The sequence below is a fragment of the Petaurus breviceps genome, unplaced genomic scaffold, assembly GCF_028583685.1.
Source record: "Petaurus breviceps papuanus isolate PSGF00001 unplaced genomic scaffold, PetGlider_PUasm1.0 90792, whole genome shotgun sequence".
In the NCBI taxonomy this organism is placed as follows: Eukaryota; Metazoa; Chordata; class Mammalia; order Diprotodontia; family Petauridae; genus Petaurus; species Petaurus breviceps.
In genome coordinates this window covers 8,257,194-8,275,443 of record NW_027187347.1, presented here as the reverse complement: position 1 = coordinate 8,275,443, position 18,250 = coordinate 8,257,194, and the positions used below count along the sequence as shown (strand labels likewise).

The 18,250-nt window shown below is 39.8% G+C and overlaps 1 protein-coding gene across 2 annotated transcripts in view; it reads right to left on the bottom strand.

The window, feature by feature from the left end:
• Nucleotides 1-327: 327 nt before the first annotated feature.
• Nucleotides 328-18,250, bottom strand: part of CUNH3orf52 (chromosome unknown C3orf52 homolog) — a 48,730-nt gene continuing 30,807 nt past the window's right edge. Inside the window, exons 4-6 of one of the 2 annotated variants that reach the window (XM_069069831.1) lie at nt 13,077-13,147; nt 6,762-6,976; nt 328-2,878 (exon numbers count right to left, since the gene is read on the bottom strand). In XM_069069831.1, the coding sequence (XP_068925932.1) occupies nt 2,877-2,878; nt 6,762-6,976; nt 13,077-13,147 (288 nt within the window). In that variant the 3' untranslated portion in view covers nt 328-2,876. The remainder of the gene's footprint in view (nt 2,879-6,761; nt 6,977-13,076; nt 13,148-18,250) is intronic. The other variant, XM_069069832.1, reaches the window with a different exon arrangement.

Sequence of the window (18,250 nt, the reverse complement as noted above, 5' to 3'; positions counted from 1 at the left end):
CTGGCAGGGAAATTAAGTCATTGGTTTTAGTATGTTCTTTGTACCATGAACACATTCTCTCTCTCTCTCTCTCTCTCTCTCTCTCTCTCTCTCTCTCTCTCTCTCTCTCTCTCTTTCTCTCTCTCTCTCTCCCCCCCCACCCAAATTCCAAGCCTCTAACAGTTAAAAAGAGAGAGAGAGAGAAAAAGATGACTAGGGATATAACGTAAAATAATTTACAGCAAGAAATACTTAGATCATCCTCCCTCTAAAAAACAAGTTTCATCTTGTAAAATTCACAAACTTTGCATTTTTACATGTAAAACATACACAAACATAACAAAGAAGGAAAATACCACATAATTTAATTAAGGAACTGTCACTGAAAAAACAACTCCAAATTAAAGTAATTATCTTCTTATGAATGAAAGAAAACATTCACATTCCACAGAGTCTTGCAAGGTACATAAATAGGGTAGGAACTGGACCTGTGATTTCATTGGTGTTGGTAAACTCTCCTTCAAGAAAACTTCCTCCACCAATTTATATCAGAACCTTCTCTTCAATTAACAATCCTAGAGAGTAGCCTAGAGAACCATGAGATTAAGTGACTTGTCCCCGGTCACACAGCTAGTAGGTGTCAGGGTGAGCCTATGTGTCCCAGACTCAAAGGCCAGCCATCTGTCCATCACACAATGCTGCCTTAAATGCCTTTAATGAGCATAAAAAGTTGCCCACATTTGGTCTCAGTTTTGCAGACACATCTATTGCACGGAGAGTAGTGAGAGATTCACAAACACTCATCCATCTCACTGACTTCTGACTTCAACTTAACTCGAAGGCAATCAAGTCCAAGGATCCTTCATTTTTTGTTTTAACCATGAAACATTTCTTTGTGGAAAACACTAGAGGAATCTCCTCAACAATATGAAATCACAGTGATAGACTGCAGACCCTGTGTTCTAGTGACAACCACGAGGTGGTGCTACTGAGTCACAGGCTGATTAGCTTATAAAGTGAATCTTGGTGCAATTAGGAGAATGCCTTCTATTTTACAGTGGTGTCAGTTTACCTCTTCAGGCCAGTGCCAATACCTTAGTATTTGGAAGCAATGGATAATCAATCATATATTTATGAGAGATTATCTTTCAATCAACAATAGCAGATCCCATTTATCAAATACTTCAAGTTTTTCAAAGCTCTTTGCACACTTTTGCCAATTTATCCTCAACACAACTCAGTGCTGTTGTTCATTCATTTCAGTCTTGTCTGACTCATCATTTGGGATTTTCTTGGCAAAGATACTAGAGTGTTTTGTCATTTCCTTCTCCAGTTCATTTTACAGATGAGGAAACTGAGGCAAACAGGGTTAAGTGACTTGCCCAGGGTCACACAGTTAGTAAGTGTCCGAGGCTAGATTTGAACTCAGGAAGATGATCCTTCTTGACTCCAGGTCTGGTACTCTACCCACTGTGCCACCTAACTACCCTAATAACTCAGTGAGGTAAGTTCTATTGTTCTCATTTTACCAATAAGAGAACTAAGGAAGAGAGAAGTTATTTGCCCAGGGTCACACAGCTAGTAGGTACATAGGGTTTCAACTCCCTGACTACCAAGCCTAGTGTTCTTTCTGCTATATCATCCTGCCTCTTATAAATAAATACATTATATGCTAGATTAGTCAATACTCCCAAATAATGAGAAATTAGGCTGAACATGTAAACTGACTGAAGCAGGGAGGGGCGTCAAAGATAGCACTAAGACAGAGGTGAACAAAAAAACCTCCCGTACATGATATGGTCCCAAATGCTAGGTCATCTTAGTGGGTCTTTGTTGATTTGTTTTTTTAGTCATGCTCAACTCTGTGTGACCCAGTTAGGGTTTCCTTGGCAAAGATATTGGATTTGTTTGCCATTTCCTTCTTCAGCTTATTTTATAGATGAGGAAACTGAGGCAAACAGGGTTAAGTGACTTGCCCAGGGTCACACAGCTATTAAATGTCTGAGGTCAGATTTGAACTCAGGAAGATGAGTCTTCCTGACTCTAGGCCCAGTGGTCTATCCATTGCACCACCTAGCCGCCCTCAGTTCCCAAATAGGGTAACCCAGATACCAGAATCAATATACTGAGAAACATTAGAAAAAGAAGGCTATGTTATAGCACAAAAACAAGGTACCACAAATGAGCATGACAAACAGTATACTAGGGTCTCCTATCTCATGCATGTGATCACAGCTTCATTACTCACTACTTTGTACTACCCCAAAGTAAAGAACACCTCTATTAAGAAGAGGCAGAGCATATAGTCCCCACAGGCTGTCCAGAAACCTATAGTAATTGACTCAATTATTCCCTTCATCACTAGGAGATCTCAAGCATTCTTTCCCCCATCAGGGGCCCAGTGGAGGAGTGAGCTACCAATTGCCTACAAGGGTTGTTTCAAATGATAATTGGAAATGCATCAGCCTTCCCTCCTGGGAAAATGTGCATGAGAAATGCTGTTATTTGGGGAGGAGACAGGCCACTGGGCACAAGCACAAGAATTTCCTCCCACTCCCATCTGCCTTTACAAGCCTGTACGGCCAGGGCTATTCTGCTATTCCGGGGGACACATTGTCCTGACTGGCTGCAGGAGATGGTGTTTTCTTTACTCTCCAGACATTGGAGAGAGTATCTCTGTGCCTGTAATAACATTCTGCTCAACTATGGCAGGATAAGTCCTTTGGGTTCTTCTGGAAACCCAGAGAACAATGTTTGAGTCTCTAGTTAGCAGTCTTCAGAATGATGGTGTAAGCAGATTGCTGTCTCTAGAGTGAAATGAGTTTTTCCTTTCCAGAAAAGTAACAGATACTTAGAAGACTATGGCCTTCAGAAACCAAGGGTCTGACTCCATTTCACTCTGGAAAAAAAAAAAAGAAAAAATTCCATTATTAAAGTTCAACTATTGTTTTTTTTTTAAGGAGTCATTTTTAAAAAGGTATTTTTATTTTTTATTTACTCAATTTTTCCTAACCTCAGCTCCTAAACAAAAATCAAAAGTCTCTTCTCCACCACACACACACACACACACACACACACACACACACACACATACACCAGGTCTTTTTTTAATGACAGAAAACTGCACTAAAACATCTTATGTATGTATTTGGGACATCCTATGTATGTACTAAATAGTCTACAAAAGTATAACAGTGCGTAAGGTGAGACCTAGAATCCAAATCACAACTGTTTTTAAAATATCTAAACTTCATCAATTCCCAAATGGATGAATAAAATAGAAGATGAAACTGAAAAATAAACTCTAAACATTCTAAAAGAAACCAAACATTTTTATCATGTGGCTGACGTGCACAGTATTTAATATGATAAATTAAAATATATAGATTTATATGATCTAAACAGTCAACTATCATTTGTCACACACATATATATGCATATGTATACACATCCATATATACACATATAATAATTTTCCTCAATAAAGAACATTTCATGTTTATACAGTGCTTTGTACCTTACAAAGTATATTCGCAATAAAGCTAAGGTAGGTGGTGCAAGTATTAGCCCATTTTACAGATGAGGAAACTAAGGGAAGTTAAAGCGTTTACCCTTATCAGACTCTTAGTAAGTAGTCAGAGGTGGGACCCAAACCCAAGTCTCCTTATTCCCAGCTCCACTCCTCTTTCCATCATGCTATATTGCCTCCTATAACCCTCATCGTAATTTTTTTCACCCAATCTTCAGATATACCCTTAATAACTTATTTTTTGTTACTCTAGAATTTTGCATTTCTTTTGCCTAAGGTTTTCCAGATCTCCCAATTTTTTCTCTCCCCTCAGCTGTCATACACAAAATCTTAATTCATCTTTAATGCATTAATCTTTTTTCTCCTCAATAAGGCAATCACAAAATATTGTTATTTCATCCATAAATAGTAATCAAATAGCCTTTCTTCCTCTCAGTGGTTGCTCATGATTAAGCTCCAAACCACCTCTCATTTTCAGCTAAGATTGACCCTCTGTAGACCAAGTCGCCTTTTTGCTGGTCAGCATCATGATGCTTGAACATTGATCAAATTAACATGTTTGAGTATCTGCTACATACAATGTGCTGTTAGGCACTAAGAATATAAATATAGATAAAATGAGGTGGGAAAAGCACATGTACACATCAATGACTAAAGAGAAAAAGAAGTACCAAGCAGTAGACTGTAAGCTCCTTGAGAGCAAGGACTATCATTTACCTTTCTTTGTATGTTCAGCTGTTAGCACTGCTCTGGGCACAAAGTAGATGCTTGATCAATGTTTGTTGGCTGACTATTGACTAAAGATAGGTTCACAGGACCAAGGATGTAAAGCCAAGAATTTCTTTTATAGTCAGAGAAATTTTGGTTAATGTATAATGCTAGCAGGCCTGAATTATAAGGATTTCCAATATATAATCAAACCTTGTTTCAATAACATATAGGAAGAAGATAAGAATCATGCTTCCATTAAAAGAAAAAAAAACGATTTTGACAAAATGGCAGAAGAAATGCAAGTTGTGGTGGAGTCATTTGTCTATAAGGAAGATGAATTTTAAATTTGTGGAGAATAATCAGAGGAGAGAATTGTAGAAAGGACTAGAAAAAGATTGAATTGATGAAAGTGATAAGAAAGAAAAAAAGTTTAATGGAATTATTAGAATGCAAAGAAAGAGGGGCAGCTAGGTGACCCAGTGGATGGAATCAGGAAGACTTCTCTTCCTGAGTTCAAATCCTACCTCAGATACTTATTAACCAAGAAAACCCCAAAAAGGTTCATGAAGAGTTGGACACAACTAAAAACTATCTTAAAAACAAAGAGGTTGAAAGGTTTTGTTGTTCAGTCATGTCTGACTCTTCATGAACCCCATTTGGGGTTTTCTTGACAAAGATACTGGAATGGTTTGCCATTTCCTTTTCCAGCTCATTTTACAAATGAGGAAATTGAGGCAAACAGGGTTAAGTGACTTTCCCATGGTCATACAGTTAGTTAGTATCTGAGCTAGTATTTGAACTCAGGTCTTCCTTACTCATAGGCCTAACGCTCTATATACTTTGACACCTACCTGCCCTGGTGAAAGGTTTACAGATAATTAGAGCTGAAAATAGCTCTCACCACTGCCTCTTTTTCACATATGAGGAACTAAGAACTAAAGGGGTTAAGTGACTAGCCCAGGGTCACAAAATTCATTCATCACAGAGAAAGGCCTTGATCCTCTGGTCTCCTGGATCCTTGTACTTAGATTTTAACAGTCTCCAAGACATTCTCTTAACTTTAAACACTTGTCTAGGACAGAAAGGTCTGTGTTTATGATCAATCAACTTGATTGTTCACAGATGTGAAGCTGTCTCAGTGTTTAGATTACTGAATAGTAAATTAAATTAAGCCTATGCTGAGTTAATCCAAACCAGCTGGATTCTAGTGGTCTGGCTGTGAACAGTGGCTTAATTTAAAGCACAGATAAAATAAATTTTCGCCGTGATATGAAGACATTTCCTCTTGGATGGCCTACTAGCACCTCACAGATGAATTGACCAAAACAGAATTCTTTACCCTCTTTAAAAAATATAACATCTAACCTTCACCCTGACATTTGTGTTTAAAATACCACCATCTCTGCTCAGAACTCCTCCAAACTCAAAACTTTTCATTTCATTCCTTCCTCCTCATCCCACACATCTAATCGATGACAAATCTTGTATACTGTCCCTAAAATATTTCTTACAGCTGGTCCCTCTTTGCAGCTAAGTCTCATTCAAGTTCTCGTTTCTTCATATCTTGTCGTTCAGTCATTTTTCAGTGTTCCCATTTGGGGTTTTCTTGGCAAAAATACTAGAGTGGTTTGGCATTTCATTCTCCAGTTCATTTTAAAGATGAAGAAACTGAGGCAAACAGGGTGAAGTGACTTGCCCAGGGTCACACAGCTAGGAAGTGACTGAGGCCAGATTTGAATTCAGGAAGATGAGTCGTCTTGACTCCAGGCCCAGTGGTCTGTGCTCTATGATGCCACCTGGCTGCCCATCTTCATATCTAGATTTATGTCTTCATATCTAGATTACTGTTATTATTAAAGCCTCCTAATTGGTTTTCCCACCTCTAGTTTCTCCTCTTTCCAATCTATTTTCCCTACTGTTTGCGTAGAAAAGTTACTGGAGGTATTAAGTCATGGGCAATATACACCACTGGGTTAATGTCTTAGAATGTAGGACTAATTGACTTGGGAAGAGAACTCATGTTTCCGTGAGGCAGTTAGGTAGTCTAGTGTCTACCAGGAGTGGGAATTCTGTGGCCTCAAGGTCATGTGTGGCCCTCTAGGTCCTCAAGTGCAGCCCTCTGACTGAATCCAAACTTCACCAAACAAATCCTCTTAATAAAAGGATTTGTTCTGTAAAATTTGGACTCAAAAGACTACCCTTGAGGACCTAGAGGGCCACAAGTGGCCTCAAGGCCATAAGTTCCACACCCTGGTAGACCACTAGTCAGAAAGAACCAAGTTTAAATATGGCCTCAGATACTTACTGGCTGTGTGACCCTGGACCAGTCATTTAACCTCTGCTTCAGTTATTTCATCTGTAAAATGAGGATAATGATTATATCTATGCCCCATGGTTGTTGTGAGGATAAAATGAGATATTTGTAAAGCTCTTGGCAAATCTTCAAGCACTACATAAATACTGGTTGTTATTGTTAATGTTTAGTTTCAGCACCCATGTTTTTTCTCTACACTTTTCCCTCTGTCATGCCCACTATACTTACAGGAGAGTGAGAGAGAAGTTGGATCAGTCCCCAGAGTCTCACAGCCCGACACACTCTGATCATGAAAATCTTGACGTAAAATGCCCAGCACTAACTCCTCACTCATCATGTACTTCATAAAGATGTCATCCTCTGATGGAACCGCAAAGTGGATATGGTATTCCATGGTGGAATTGTCACTTCTGAACAGACAGTAAACGCACACAGAACACACACTGGACAATAGAATCACTTTTAATTTTTCATATTACTTCTTATTTCTAAAATGCTTTAAAGTTGAAAAAGTGCTCTATGAATGTTATATCACTAGATTTCCACCCCCCATAAACCTTGTGAAATATGTTACAGCTATGAGTCTCCCCATTTTAAAGATGGGGAAACTGAGGCTTGGGGAGAAAGTGACATAATCATGTTTATACAAATTGGAAAACTGCCTTTAGAACCCAGGTTTTCCTGACCCAAAGTCCAAAGCTTTTGGTGTTTTGTTTTTTTTTTACTACCCCATGATGCCTTCTGAGTAACATGTACATGTGGGAAAGGAGATATCAAAAATGCCTTTCCTTGAGGAGAAATTATATTCATCAGGACATATGCTATACTATTCATGCTCCATTTCTACCCTAGCTGGGGTAGAGCTGAAGTGACTTAGCTTATATCTGTATAATAAGTTTAAATATATTGAGAGAAATTATTATTACACTATTATATCAATAACTAATTATTAATTTGTAATCTAGGCTTTTCTCCATTCCCTCATTACATTCCTCAGCCCAGCTCTTATTAAAGTCAATGTTTTGAAGGACAGATTGATAAAATTACTCATTACTCTGAAGGAACAAATTAGTTAATCTTGGGCAGGAACCCACAGGATTAGAACACTTAATTTCTATTTAGAGTATAAACAAAATTCATTCAGGGCAAGCCCTTACCTTAAGGGAAGGAACCCTAGTCCTTGGTCCTCTACTATTAGAGTTTAGTGTGACCCGACTCATAAAGGAGAAAACTAGCCAAGCAGGTCCAGGTTGAGATGGCTTCTCCCTTCCCAGATTGCCAGAGGCTAAGTTTCTGGATCAAGCCTCCTTCAAGCAGAAAGAGCTGAAGACTTTTAGCCCACCTCCTCATTAAATGTCCACCAATCAAGATTGACTTTCTCTTGTCAGGAGAATTCCCTTTCAGAAGGCATCTCTGGGTCTCCCTTGGTGTCTCTGGTTACCAGAGAAACCACTGACCATCAATTTATTGATTGCCAAGTAGCCTAATTAATAAATTGATTATTAATTACCCAGAAACTCAGTCTCTCAGGGCTTTTCATTCATTCCAATATTATTCATGCATATAACTATTCATAACACCCGCCCCCCCCCACACCTCCTTTTAAGTCTCTTTTCCTCTCCATTTTTCTCCTTAATATATCTTTTTGGAAAAAAAAATAAATTTATTTTTCGCATTCATTTTTTTAAATTTTGAGTTTTAAATTCTCACCCTCTCTCCAGTCATGTTCCCACCCTTTGAAAAGGCAAGCAATATGATAGCAATCATACATGTTAATGTACCTTTTACCTGATTCACAGTTATAATAAGTATGAGGTAGGTATGACCCACAAAGTGAGTTGACCCAGTCTAAACTGGGTCCATATGATCATAGGGTAATTCTTCCCTCTCCTCTGACAGATGCTGGAGGGGTATGGTGTGAGGATAGGGAGAAGGAAGTCCTTCAGAGGAACTGTGCACCCTAAACTCAAAACAGAATGGCAGCATCCAACATACTGAGTAGTCTGTTTCAAGATAGAGAATTCCTTGCCAGTGTAATAATAGACTTCTATAGTTTTTCATATGGTTCAGACTGGAAGCAAATAGGCAGGGTAGTACAGTGGGAAGAGCTCTGGATTTGGAGTCAAAGGATCTGGGTTTGAATCCTCAGCTCTGCTACATACCTGCCTATGTGACTTTTTTTTTTTTTTTTAAGCAATCGGGGTTAAGTAACTTGCTCAAGGTTATACGGCCAGGTGTTTCTGGGTGGGTGCTAAGTGTCTGAGCCCAGATTCGATCCCCAGGTCATCCCAACACTGGAGCCAGTGCTCTTACTCGCTGTGCTACCTGGCTGCCCCCCTATGTGACCTCTTAAAAGTTACTGCATTTCTCTGGGCTTCAGCCTCAACCTATAAAGTAAAATACTGTGGGGATGAGTTAATTAATGATTTTAAATCCTAGTTAAATGTGACCTAAATATTTAACCCTAGCCACAACTCCTATCTTGCTCCATTGCTTCAAGGTGACTCAAATAGAGTTTCAGCAATAACAATTAAGAAAAGTGACAGATGGGCCCACTTGGTAATATCCTCTCAAGGTAATATCCTGCAGAAATTCAAGTGTAGGAAGTAATTGAGGTTTAAGATGAATGGGTAAATGGCATCCTCTAGTGGCCACCTTCCCATTGGCCTTCTACAGACAGAGGCCCAGACCGAATGACTGCACAGAATCACAGCTTTAGGGGAAAAAGTCCCTCAGCTTCTTTTTTGCTGGAAGGGCCGGGAGCAGAAAACAATATTTGACTTTTCCTTGTATCTCTACTGTTTAGTATAGTGCCTGCGGTATTGTGGGTGCTTAACCAATTTTTATTGACTCAAAAGCTTCAATTTGCTTCTTTGTACTTTCTCACCCAGGGCTCCTAAGCTCTGGACTTTAGAATCCAATTACCCTGAGTTTCACACCTCATGAAACCTCTTCCTTCCTCTAATTATTTTTAATAATAGCCATCCCTTTAAGAGGAGCTACCAGGACAATCATTCTTGCCTCATATACCTCAAGGGCTGCCTGGAGAAGCAGATGCAATATAGTTGTGGCATGATAAAGCAATAAAGAAATGAGAGCTGACGGTGCTGTTCTCTTTGTCAAGGGTTTGACCAGCTGGGAGATTCTTGTAGGCCGTGGAGTGGCAAGTTAGCTAAAGAGGTGGGAGTAGCCAGCTTGTTCAAACCCCCACCACTACCTCCTCACCATCATTCATGTCCCTAGCCTTATCATTAATTCTCCCAGTGAATGTCCTACCGGAGAAGACTGGCATAATCAGAAAAGAGATCTAGATTCTAGTTTCGGTTCTGCTCCTACCTCTGCCCAACCTTGAGGAAGTCCTTTCCTTTCTCTGGGCCTCATTTCCTCATCTGGCCTTGGACTTGAACTTACACCCACAGGCTGAGTTATGAATAGGGTTGGGCACTAAGCAAAGCAATCACAAAACAAGGCTTTCTACCTTGAAGACCAGTGCAGAAGCAAAAGGGGAAAGACTTAGCTGGGAGCGGTAGGGTACCCACTCAGCCATAATTCAAATTCCCCTAAGGTGGGCCATTGGGTAGAGCTTCAGGAGGGTGGGACTTGCCAGGGATGTAAGGTTTAAACAGCAATGGTGATGGGGGATCAGAGATCAGAGATTTAAATGTATGAGGGATCTTGGAGGTCACTTAATACTATGCTTTCATTTTACACCTGAAAAACGAAGTCCAAGCAAGGTTACATGATTTGCTCAGTCACACAGGTAGTAAGCAAACCAATGAGCATTTATCAAGTGTCTACTGTGGGTCAAGCAAACACTGTGGATCCTAAGAAAGGCAGAAAGAACCCTGACCCTGGAGAAGCCCACAACATAATGTGAGGGATAACATGTAAATATTAATGTATGTGCAAAATGTAATGCGTATAAATAAATAATATGCACAAATGATATGTATAAACGATAATATGTACAAATAAGGTTCCGTATCAAATAAACTGGCGGTGGCCTCACAGGGAAGGCACCAGGTCTAAGCAGGACAGGCAAAAGCTTGTTTCAGAAGGCAGGAATTAGCTGGGACTTGAAGGAAGTCAGGGAAGCTGGAAGGCTGTGGTGAGGAGGGAGAGCATTCTGGGAATGGGGGCAAGGGGACAGTGTAAACACCAATAAGTGAGACAGGGGGTGTCATGGGTGAGGAACAGCAAAGAGGCCAGGGTCACTGGTTCACACAGTATATATAGGGGAGAGAGGTTTAGGGAGTCTGGAAAAGTAGGAAAAGGTCAAGCTATGAAGGGCTTTCAAATCTAAGCAGAAGATTTTATATTTTACTATGGAGAAAATAGGGCGCCATCGGAGTTTATTGAATGGGGAGTGAGTGACATGGTCAAACCTGTGTTTTGGGAAGATTAATTTGACTGAGTAGAAGATGGTCTGGAGTGGGGAGAGACTTGAAGCAGGAAGGCCAACCAGCAGGGTGCTGCAGTAGTGTAGATGGGAGGGGATGAGGGTCTGCACCACAGCTGTGGCAGTGCCAGAGGAGAGAAGGGGGCCTTTGTGAGAGATGCTGCTAGAAAGCCCACTTTTCATTATGTCACACTGCCCCTAAATGAAGCAGTCTTTGCTTTCAAGGAAATTACATTCTGCTATTGTTCAGTCGTTTCAGTCGTGTCCAATCTTTGTGACCCCATTTGGGGTTTTCTTGGCAAAGATACTGGAGTGGTTTGCCATTTCCTTCTTCAACTCATCTTTACAAATAAGGAAACTGAGCCAAACATAGGTAAGTAATTTGACCAGAAGATGAGTCTTCCTGACTCCAGGCTTGGTACTCTCTACTGCACCACCTACCAGCCCTACGTTCCATAGGGGGAGAGAACATGCATATGTAATCATATGTATATGTGTATTTCACAGGGCAATGGAAAAGGGTAGAGTGGGTATGAACTAAACATATGATCAACATATGACCTTTGAAGACCATGAGTAAATGATGTCATCAGGGAAAGGTGTGATAGGAAGAGAAGAGTGCATAAGGCATGACAGGTGAAGAACCCAAGAATTCCATGAGCACCCTCTTGATGTCAGGAAGGCCTCCGGCATACTGGATAGACCCCTCTGTGGAAAACTTATTGGAGATCATAAAGGATGGACAGGCATGGCTTGGGTTTTGATCTTCATCACTGGTGAGAATATCTCATTAGATGATGAGAAGGCAAAACCTGCTTGAGTATTTGAGTAACAGCAGCAACATTTCTGTAGTATTCTAAGATTTACAAAGTGGTTTTTCTTGTGACCACATTGTGAAGTACAGATTAGGAAACGGAGGTACAGAGAGATGATGGCTAGTGTGTGCCAGAGTGAGGTTTTGAATCTAGGTCTCTTGACTCCAATTCTGGAGTGCTCCTTTGGGAATATCATATTGCCCTCAATGCAATTGTCCATTCTGCTCATTTGGATTAGATTTTAAAGAAGGTTCTTTCCTGCCTTAAAAATCTTTTCTTTTTCTCCTGTGTCGTCATTTGTCATACCTTAGAGAAGGCCATGAATAGGGGTTATTGAAATATTGAGAAACTAGGACTTTTGCTATTAAAATTTGGGGGGTCTCCATTAGTCCTCCAGGAAAATGGAAAGTCATTCCTATCGCTTCTTGTAGGTCCCAGGGATGCTGAATCGATCAGGTAGATAAATACCTGAGTTCCTCAAAAGTACATATGATTACCAGAATTATACTGCCTTCCTGGTGCTATGACTATTTCTGTCCTGCATAAACATACCTATTAGGTGTGAAGGATGAATGCTCATTCACATCCTTTACCCAATCACTTTTCCAAAACACTTGTACAATTGCATTTGTTTTGTACTGTAAGGAACTTCATAGTCTACTTTCCAGCCAGAAAATCATCTCAGATAATCTAGTAGCTAGTGCATATTCTTAAACTTCTGGGGAAAAACTCAAGAATCTCCTTCACGGGGCAGCTAGGTGGTACAGTGAGTAGAGCACTGGACCTGGAGTCAGGAGGACCTGAGTTCAAATCCGGCCTCAGACATTTAACACACACACACACACACACACACACACACACACACACACACACACAAAACTAGCCGTGTGACCTTGGGCAAGTCACTTAACCCCAACTGCCCTCCAAAAAGCAAAAAAAAATTTTTTAAATAACAAAAAAAAAAGAATCTCCTTCACAAGACCCTTGCCAAGAAGAAAACCTTCCTTTGGTTGAACTTTGATGAAACATCACAATAATGCCATGGGGATAGGAAATAGGAAGTAGATGTGTGATTTTCATTGTTATAGGGAACTTCTAGATTTGAAACTCCTACCCATGTCAGTCTTCAAATTCTATGCACCTTATTAAATTGCCTGGGGGCACTGAAAGCTTGATTAAATGACTTGCCTAGGGTCACAAACCAACATGTGTTAGGAGAAAGGTAGGTCTTCCTGACTCCAAGACCAAGTCTCTATCTGCTATGCCACCACGCCTTTATAAAAAGCCATTATGAGCCCCAAATTTCTAAAGACTGCTGCACATTCTTACCTGGAGTCTCCTGTTTCAAGTGAAGCAAAATATCGGCTCAGAGCTGGAGATGAACTGTATACATTTGTGAGCTGTGGAGGGAGGAGAAAGGATAGATTATTTCCTCATCCTAAAATGCAAAACAATTTCTTCCCAAAGAAATTCTACTTTAGTCGTGTATTAGTATATTTATAAGTTCATAATTTAGGTGATACAATGGACAGAGCAATGGATCTGGGGTCAGGAAGATCCAAATTCAGATCCAGTCTCAGACACTTAGCTGTTTGACTCTGGGCAAGTCACTTAACCTCTGTCTGTTTTCACTTCCTCATCTATAAAAATAGGGATGGTAATAATGGCTCTTACCTTTCACAAACCTTAAAGCACTAAACAAATACTAACATCGCTATTATTGTTGTTATTAATATTATATAAAGTCAGAGAAAGGGAAAGATATGACCCAAAAAATAACTTTAAAAAAATTCATTTCCTACTGAATCCAAAGGGATCAACTAACCAACATGACATCCTTTATACAGTACAATGAAACCTTTTCAGTTTAGTAGTGTTGTTGATTAGAATTGAGAGCATCCCATGACCAAAGGAAAAATAGAAATACAGAGATAGGATGGAAAGTCACAAAAAGGTAGTGATACAGCTAACAAAAGACTTTAGTCTACCTCACTCCCTAATCTTCTATATAAAATCTGAGTCACCCTGCTTCTCTGGGGCCAGAAAAGGAGACAAGTCTTTTGATTAAATAAAATATTTGTCACTCTATTAGAAAAATTCCTAAAATTTGAAGGAATGGAGCTGCATTAAGTATATTTCTATCTCTTTAGAACCAGAGCATTTTACAGATCACTACTTTTTTAAAAAACTGAGTTTAGTGTTTTTCAATACTTGTGTCAAACACATTCGTTTGCAATTTATTTGGTCAAAATTTGCACTTAAGGCCTTCCTGATTGTTTCCTGGATCAAGCCTAAATGTTCCCTTAAAACCTGCACTTACTCCATGTCTGTCCCCAAGTTTCTCCTGAATAGTTTCTGCCTCCCAGACTTAACTGGACCCATAGCCAAACTCTGGGAGCAATCATGATAAGACCAGCTTAGGTTTATCTGGCCCTCTAAAGTACCTTCCTATACAGTCTGTCTTTTCTCCATGAGAGACCAGGTTAGGTCCCAGACTTGGCCCAGCCTGCATCCTCATCTCTGAAATTTTTCTGGAATCATCATCCCAGCATCCATAGATGTGCCTGTGGTTGAGATGGGGCTAGGATGGGATGGCCTTCATGACCACATACCATAGACTCCACTGACCCACAAGAGCATTAAAGAAACTGCTAGGGGAGAGAGAAGAATCTGCCTCATACTCTGTCCCCAGCCCAATACAGAATATCAAAGGACATTCCACCCACTCCCTGGAATAAGGAATCATCACAGTACCTGCAGTTATTAAGCTTCTTTAGCTGTCATATTTGTAGCTGAAATCCAAGCACATTGGGGTCTTGGAAGGGGAGTAGTTGATAAAAAGACATATGGGATAGGGATAGGACTAAATGCATGATTTCGCTGAAAAAGGGAATTCCCAGGTAAGAAAACTCTCTCTACCAATGAAGACTGGCAACTTTTCTGCAACTTACAGTGTTAGGAAGTTGCCCAGAACACCTAGAAATCAAATGACTTACCCAGGGCCACACAGCTAATACCCATGTAAGGGACAGGCCTCAAACCCAGACCTTCCTGAGGTTTTGAGGTCAGTTCTCTAATACACAATGCTAGCTCTCAATCATATACACTTCTATGTGGAAATCAAACAAAACTCTCTCTGATACTTAACCGAGAGTGTGAAGCAAGGAGATTGTTACTCACTCTGACTCAAAGGAAAACAACCCCAGGACTCCAGCTATCAGAGATTTCATCACCAACTTTCTAGGCAAGGCAGAAACAGACTTGGCCTTAATACAGGGAGCACAAAGAACTGGCAAGAAAATTAAGTGGAACTAATTTTTTGATGTCTTATCTTTAAAATGGTGTATGTACTTCACTGAATGTTTAGAATAGTGTCCAAAATAATATAAGAATCTTAGACCAAACCACTAATAGTAGAGGGAAGAAAAAACTGGGAGGTTATTGGGAGAAAGTTAAGGAATACTGCATCTTGCAACACACATTAAACCAGGAAGGGGATACCTCCCACACTGCCCCCAAACTCTCATTATTCATCTGTCTCCAAGAATACCTAGAAACTGGCATAAGAAAGGAAGGATGGCAAACAGAAGAAAGAAAACAGACTCGTTTGGAACTATGCCCAAAGGGCTGTAAAATTGTATATACCCTTTGACTTAGCAATATCGATATGACTAGGTCTGTATCCTGTATCCTAAGGAGAGAAAGAAGGAAGGAAGGAAGGAAGGAAGGAAAGAAGGAAGGAAGGAAGGGGAAGGAAGGAAGGAAGGAAGGAAGGAAGGAAGGAAGGAAGGAAGGAAGGAAGGAAGGAAGGAAGGAAAGAAGGAAGGAAGAAAAGAGAGGGAGGGAGGGAGGAAGAAAAGACAGAAATAAAAAAAAAGAAAGAGAAGCTATATGTATAAAAACATTTATAGCAGCTCTTTTCATGGTAGAAAAAAATTGGAAATTGTGGGGATACCCATCAATTTGGAAATGGCTGAACAAGTTGTGCTATATGATTGTGATTGAATACTATTGTGCTATAAGAAAGAATGAGCAGGATACCCTCAGGAAAACCTGGAAGGACTTACAAAGGAAGTGAGCAGAACCAGGAGAAGAGTAACCACAGTAACAGCAATATTATATGATGATCAGCTATGAATGACCTAGCTGTTCTCAGCAATACAATGATCCAAGACAATTCCAAAGGATTTACGATGAAAAATATTATCCACCTACAGAGAAAGAACTTATGGAGTTTGAATGCAAATTGAAGCAAACTTTTTTTTAAACTTTTGTTATTTTTCTTGTTTGTTTGTTTGGGGTTGGGGGGGGGGCGGGTCCTGGGTTTTCTTTTACAACATGACTAATACGAAAATCTTTTTGCATGACTGCAAACACATAACCTATATCAAATTGCTTGCCTTTTCAATGAAGGAGAATAGGAAGGGGAGAGGGAGAGTATTTGAAACTCAATTTTTTTAAAATGAGCATTAAAAATTTTTACAAGTAATTGAAAAAAAATTTTTTTAAGAAAAAAAAAAGACAGATAATTATAGGCTTAAAGCTGGAAGAGACTTCAGAAGTCATCCAGTACAACTTCCTTCATTTTACAGAAGGCCCAAAGAGGCAAAATAACCAGTTGGCCATCACACAGTAAGTGGCAGAGCCTTCCCCGTCCTCTCCACCCCGACTCCAGATTCAGATGGCTTCCAACTGTTCTCTATTCCTTTCACCTCTTAGGCTGGGACTATAAAGATTTCCCTTCTCTGCTCCTGTTTCCCTATTGGGATAAAGGGACAAGTTTCTGGGCCTCAGGTTTATTTTCTTTTCCCATCTATAAACTAGGAATAAGATGGGCCCCACCCATCCCCTTTACAGGGACGTGATGGTCATAAATAAGCTGTCCCCATAGCAGCGCCAGCCAGTTCTCTGGATCAGTGAGATAAAGTGTGACACATATTAACATCCTGTTTGCCTTTAACATGGAGTTCAGGGCAGGATTTTACTCTTAGGAGGTAAATACCATAGGTGTGTTTCTGTATTCAGGTCCTACCAAGACTTTCTAGATTACACACACTTAAACTAAAGGAGTTAAGGATAGACAAATGGAGAGGTGTATTTCGTAATGAAGACTATTAACAGGAAATATAAAATAGTAAGAAGGAAAAACAAATTACCCAAAGAGACAAACATCACCACAAAAGGAGCCATCAGATGTCATCCTTAGGAGCACAAAGGGGCTGTCTGTAGGCTAATCGGAAAGAAATCACCCTCTATCAGAAGTCTCACATAGAGCTAAATGGAAGTCAAATGATAAATCAGTCTCACTGAATTCCCAAATCTAATTCAGTTTTTGTTTAACTTCTTAATTTAGGAGTGGATACTGGTCAAAGCCATAGCTTCCAGAAAGAACCTATTCTCATAGAAGTGTTGTATAGGGTACCTGATCCAATTCTGGAAATTTCCCGTGTTTTTTAAAAAAAAAATTGTCTTTTTGAAGGGGGGAAGGCAGGCAACTGGGGTTAAGTGACTTGCCCAAGGTTACACAGCTAGTAAGTGTTAAGTGACTGAGGCCACATTTGAACTCAGGTCCTCCTGATTCCAGGGCTGATACTCTATTCACTGTGCCTTCTAGCTGCCCCCATGGAAATTCCCCATCTTAAGGGGACTAAGGCCTCCAGGCCACATGTTATCCTCTAGGTTCTCAAATGGGGTCCTTTGACTGAATCCAAACTTCACAGATCAAACTCCCTCAATAAAAGGACTTCTGTAAAACTTGGACTCAGTCAAAAGATGTACCCAAGGCATAGAAGGCCCTTGAGGTCACAGCTTCCCCACCCTGGATTAGATGGAAATATCAAAACTTCCAAATTATTATCAAGGAAGAAAAGTAGTTGGATTATAGAATCTCAAATCAAATATGGCTCTTCACTGAACTCTATGTAATTATAATAACCAAAGCTGGCTATAGAGAAGAAAGGAGTAAATATACTTCCAGTCTCCTTTTTTCATAGAGGTAGTGGGTTCATGGGTGGTATCAGACTAAGTTTCTATGTTATTTCATTTTGCTGAAATGATTTTTTCTCTTCTTTTAATCTTTATTACAAGGGATGACTTGCTGAGTAAGGAAGGGGAAGGTGATATAAAAATAAAAGATATCAATATACATTGTAAAAATCTGATTTCCCTCAGGGTCCAGAAACAGCAAGGGTTCCAAGAGAACAAACCCCAAATCCGTCTAATATCAGGCTCAATCCCAACCTATCAAGGCATCTGGACAGTCTTCATGCATTTGGCTATGGATCAATCACTATTATTCACTATTCACCTAGTACTGACCAAAGAGGAGAGAAAAGAATAAAGTGAGATTATTGTGGGGATTCATTACAATAATGACAAAAATACTTAAACAGAATTTTAAATATTTATAAAAAACACTTCTAAACTCATTTCTGCCCAAATAAAAAGGAAAAGTTCAAGACCAAAACCAGTTTCAGAGTTATATATTTATGGAGCTGCTGGAT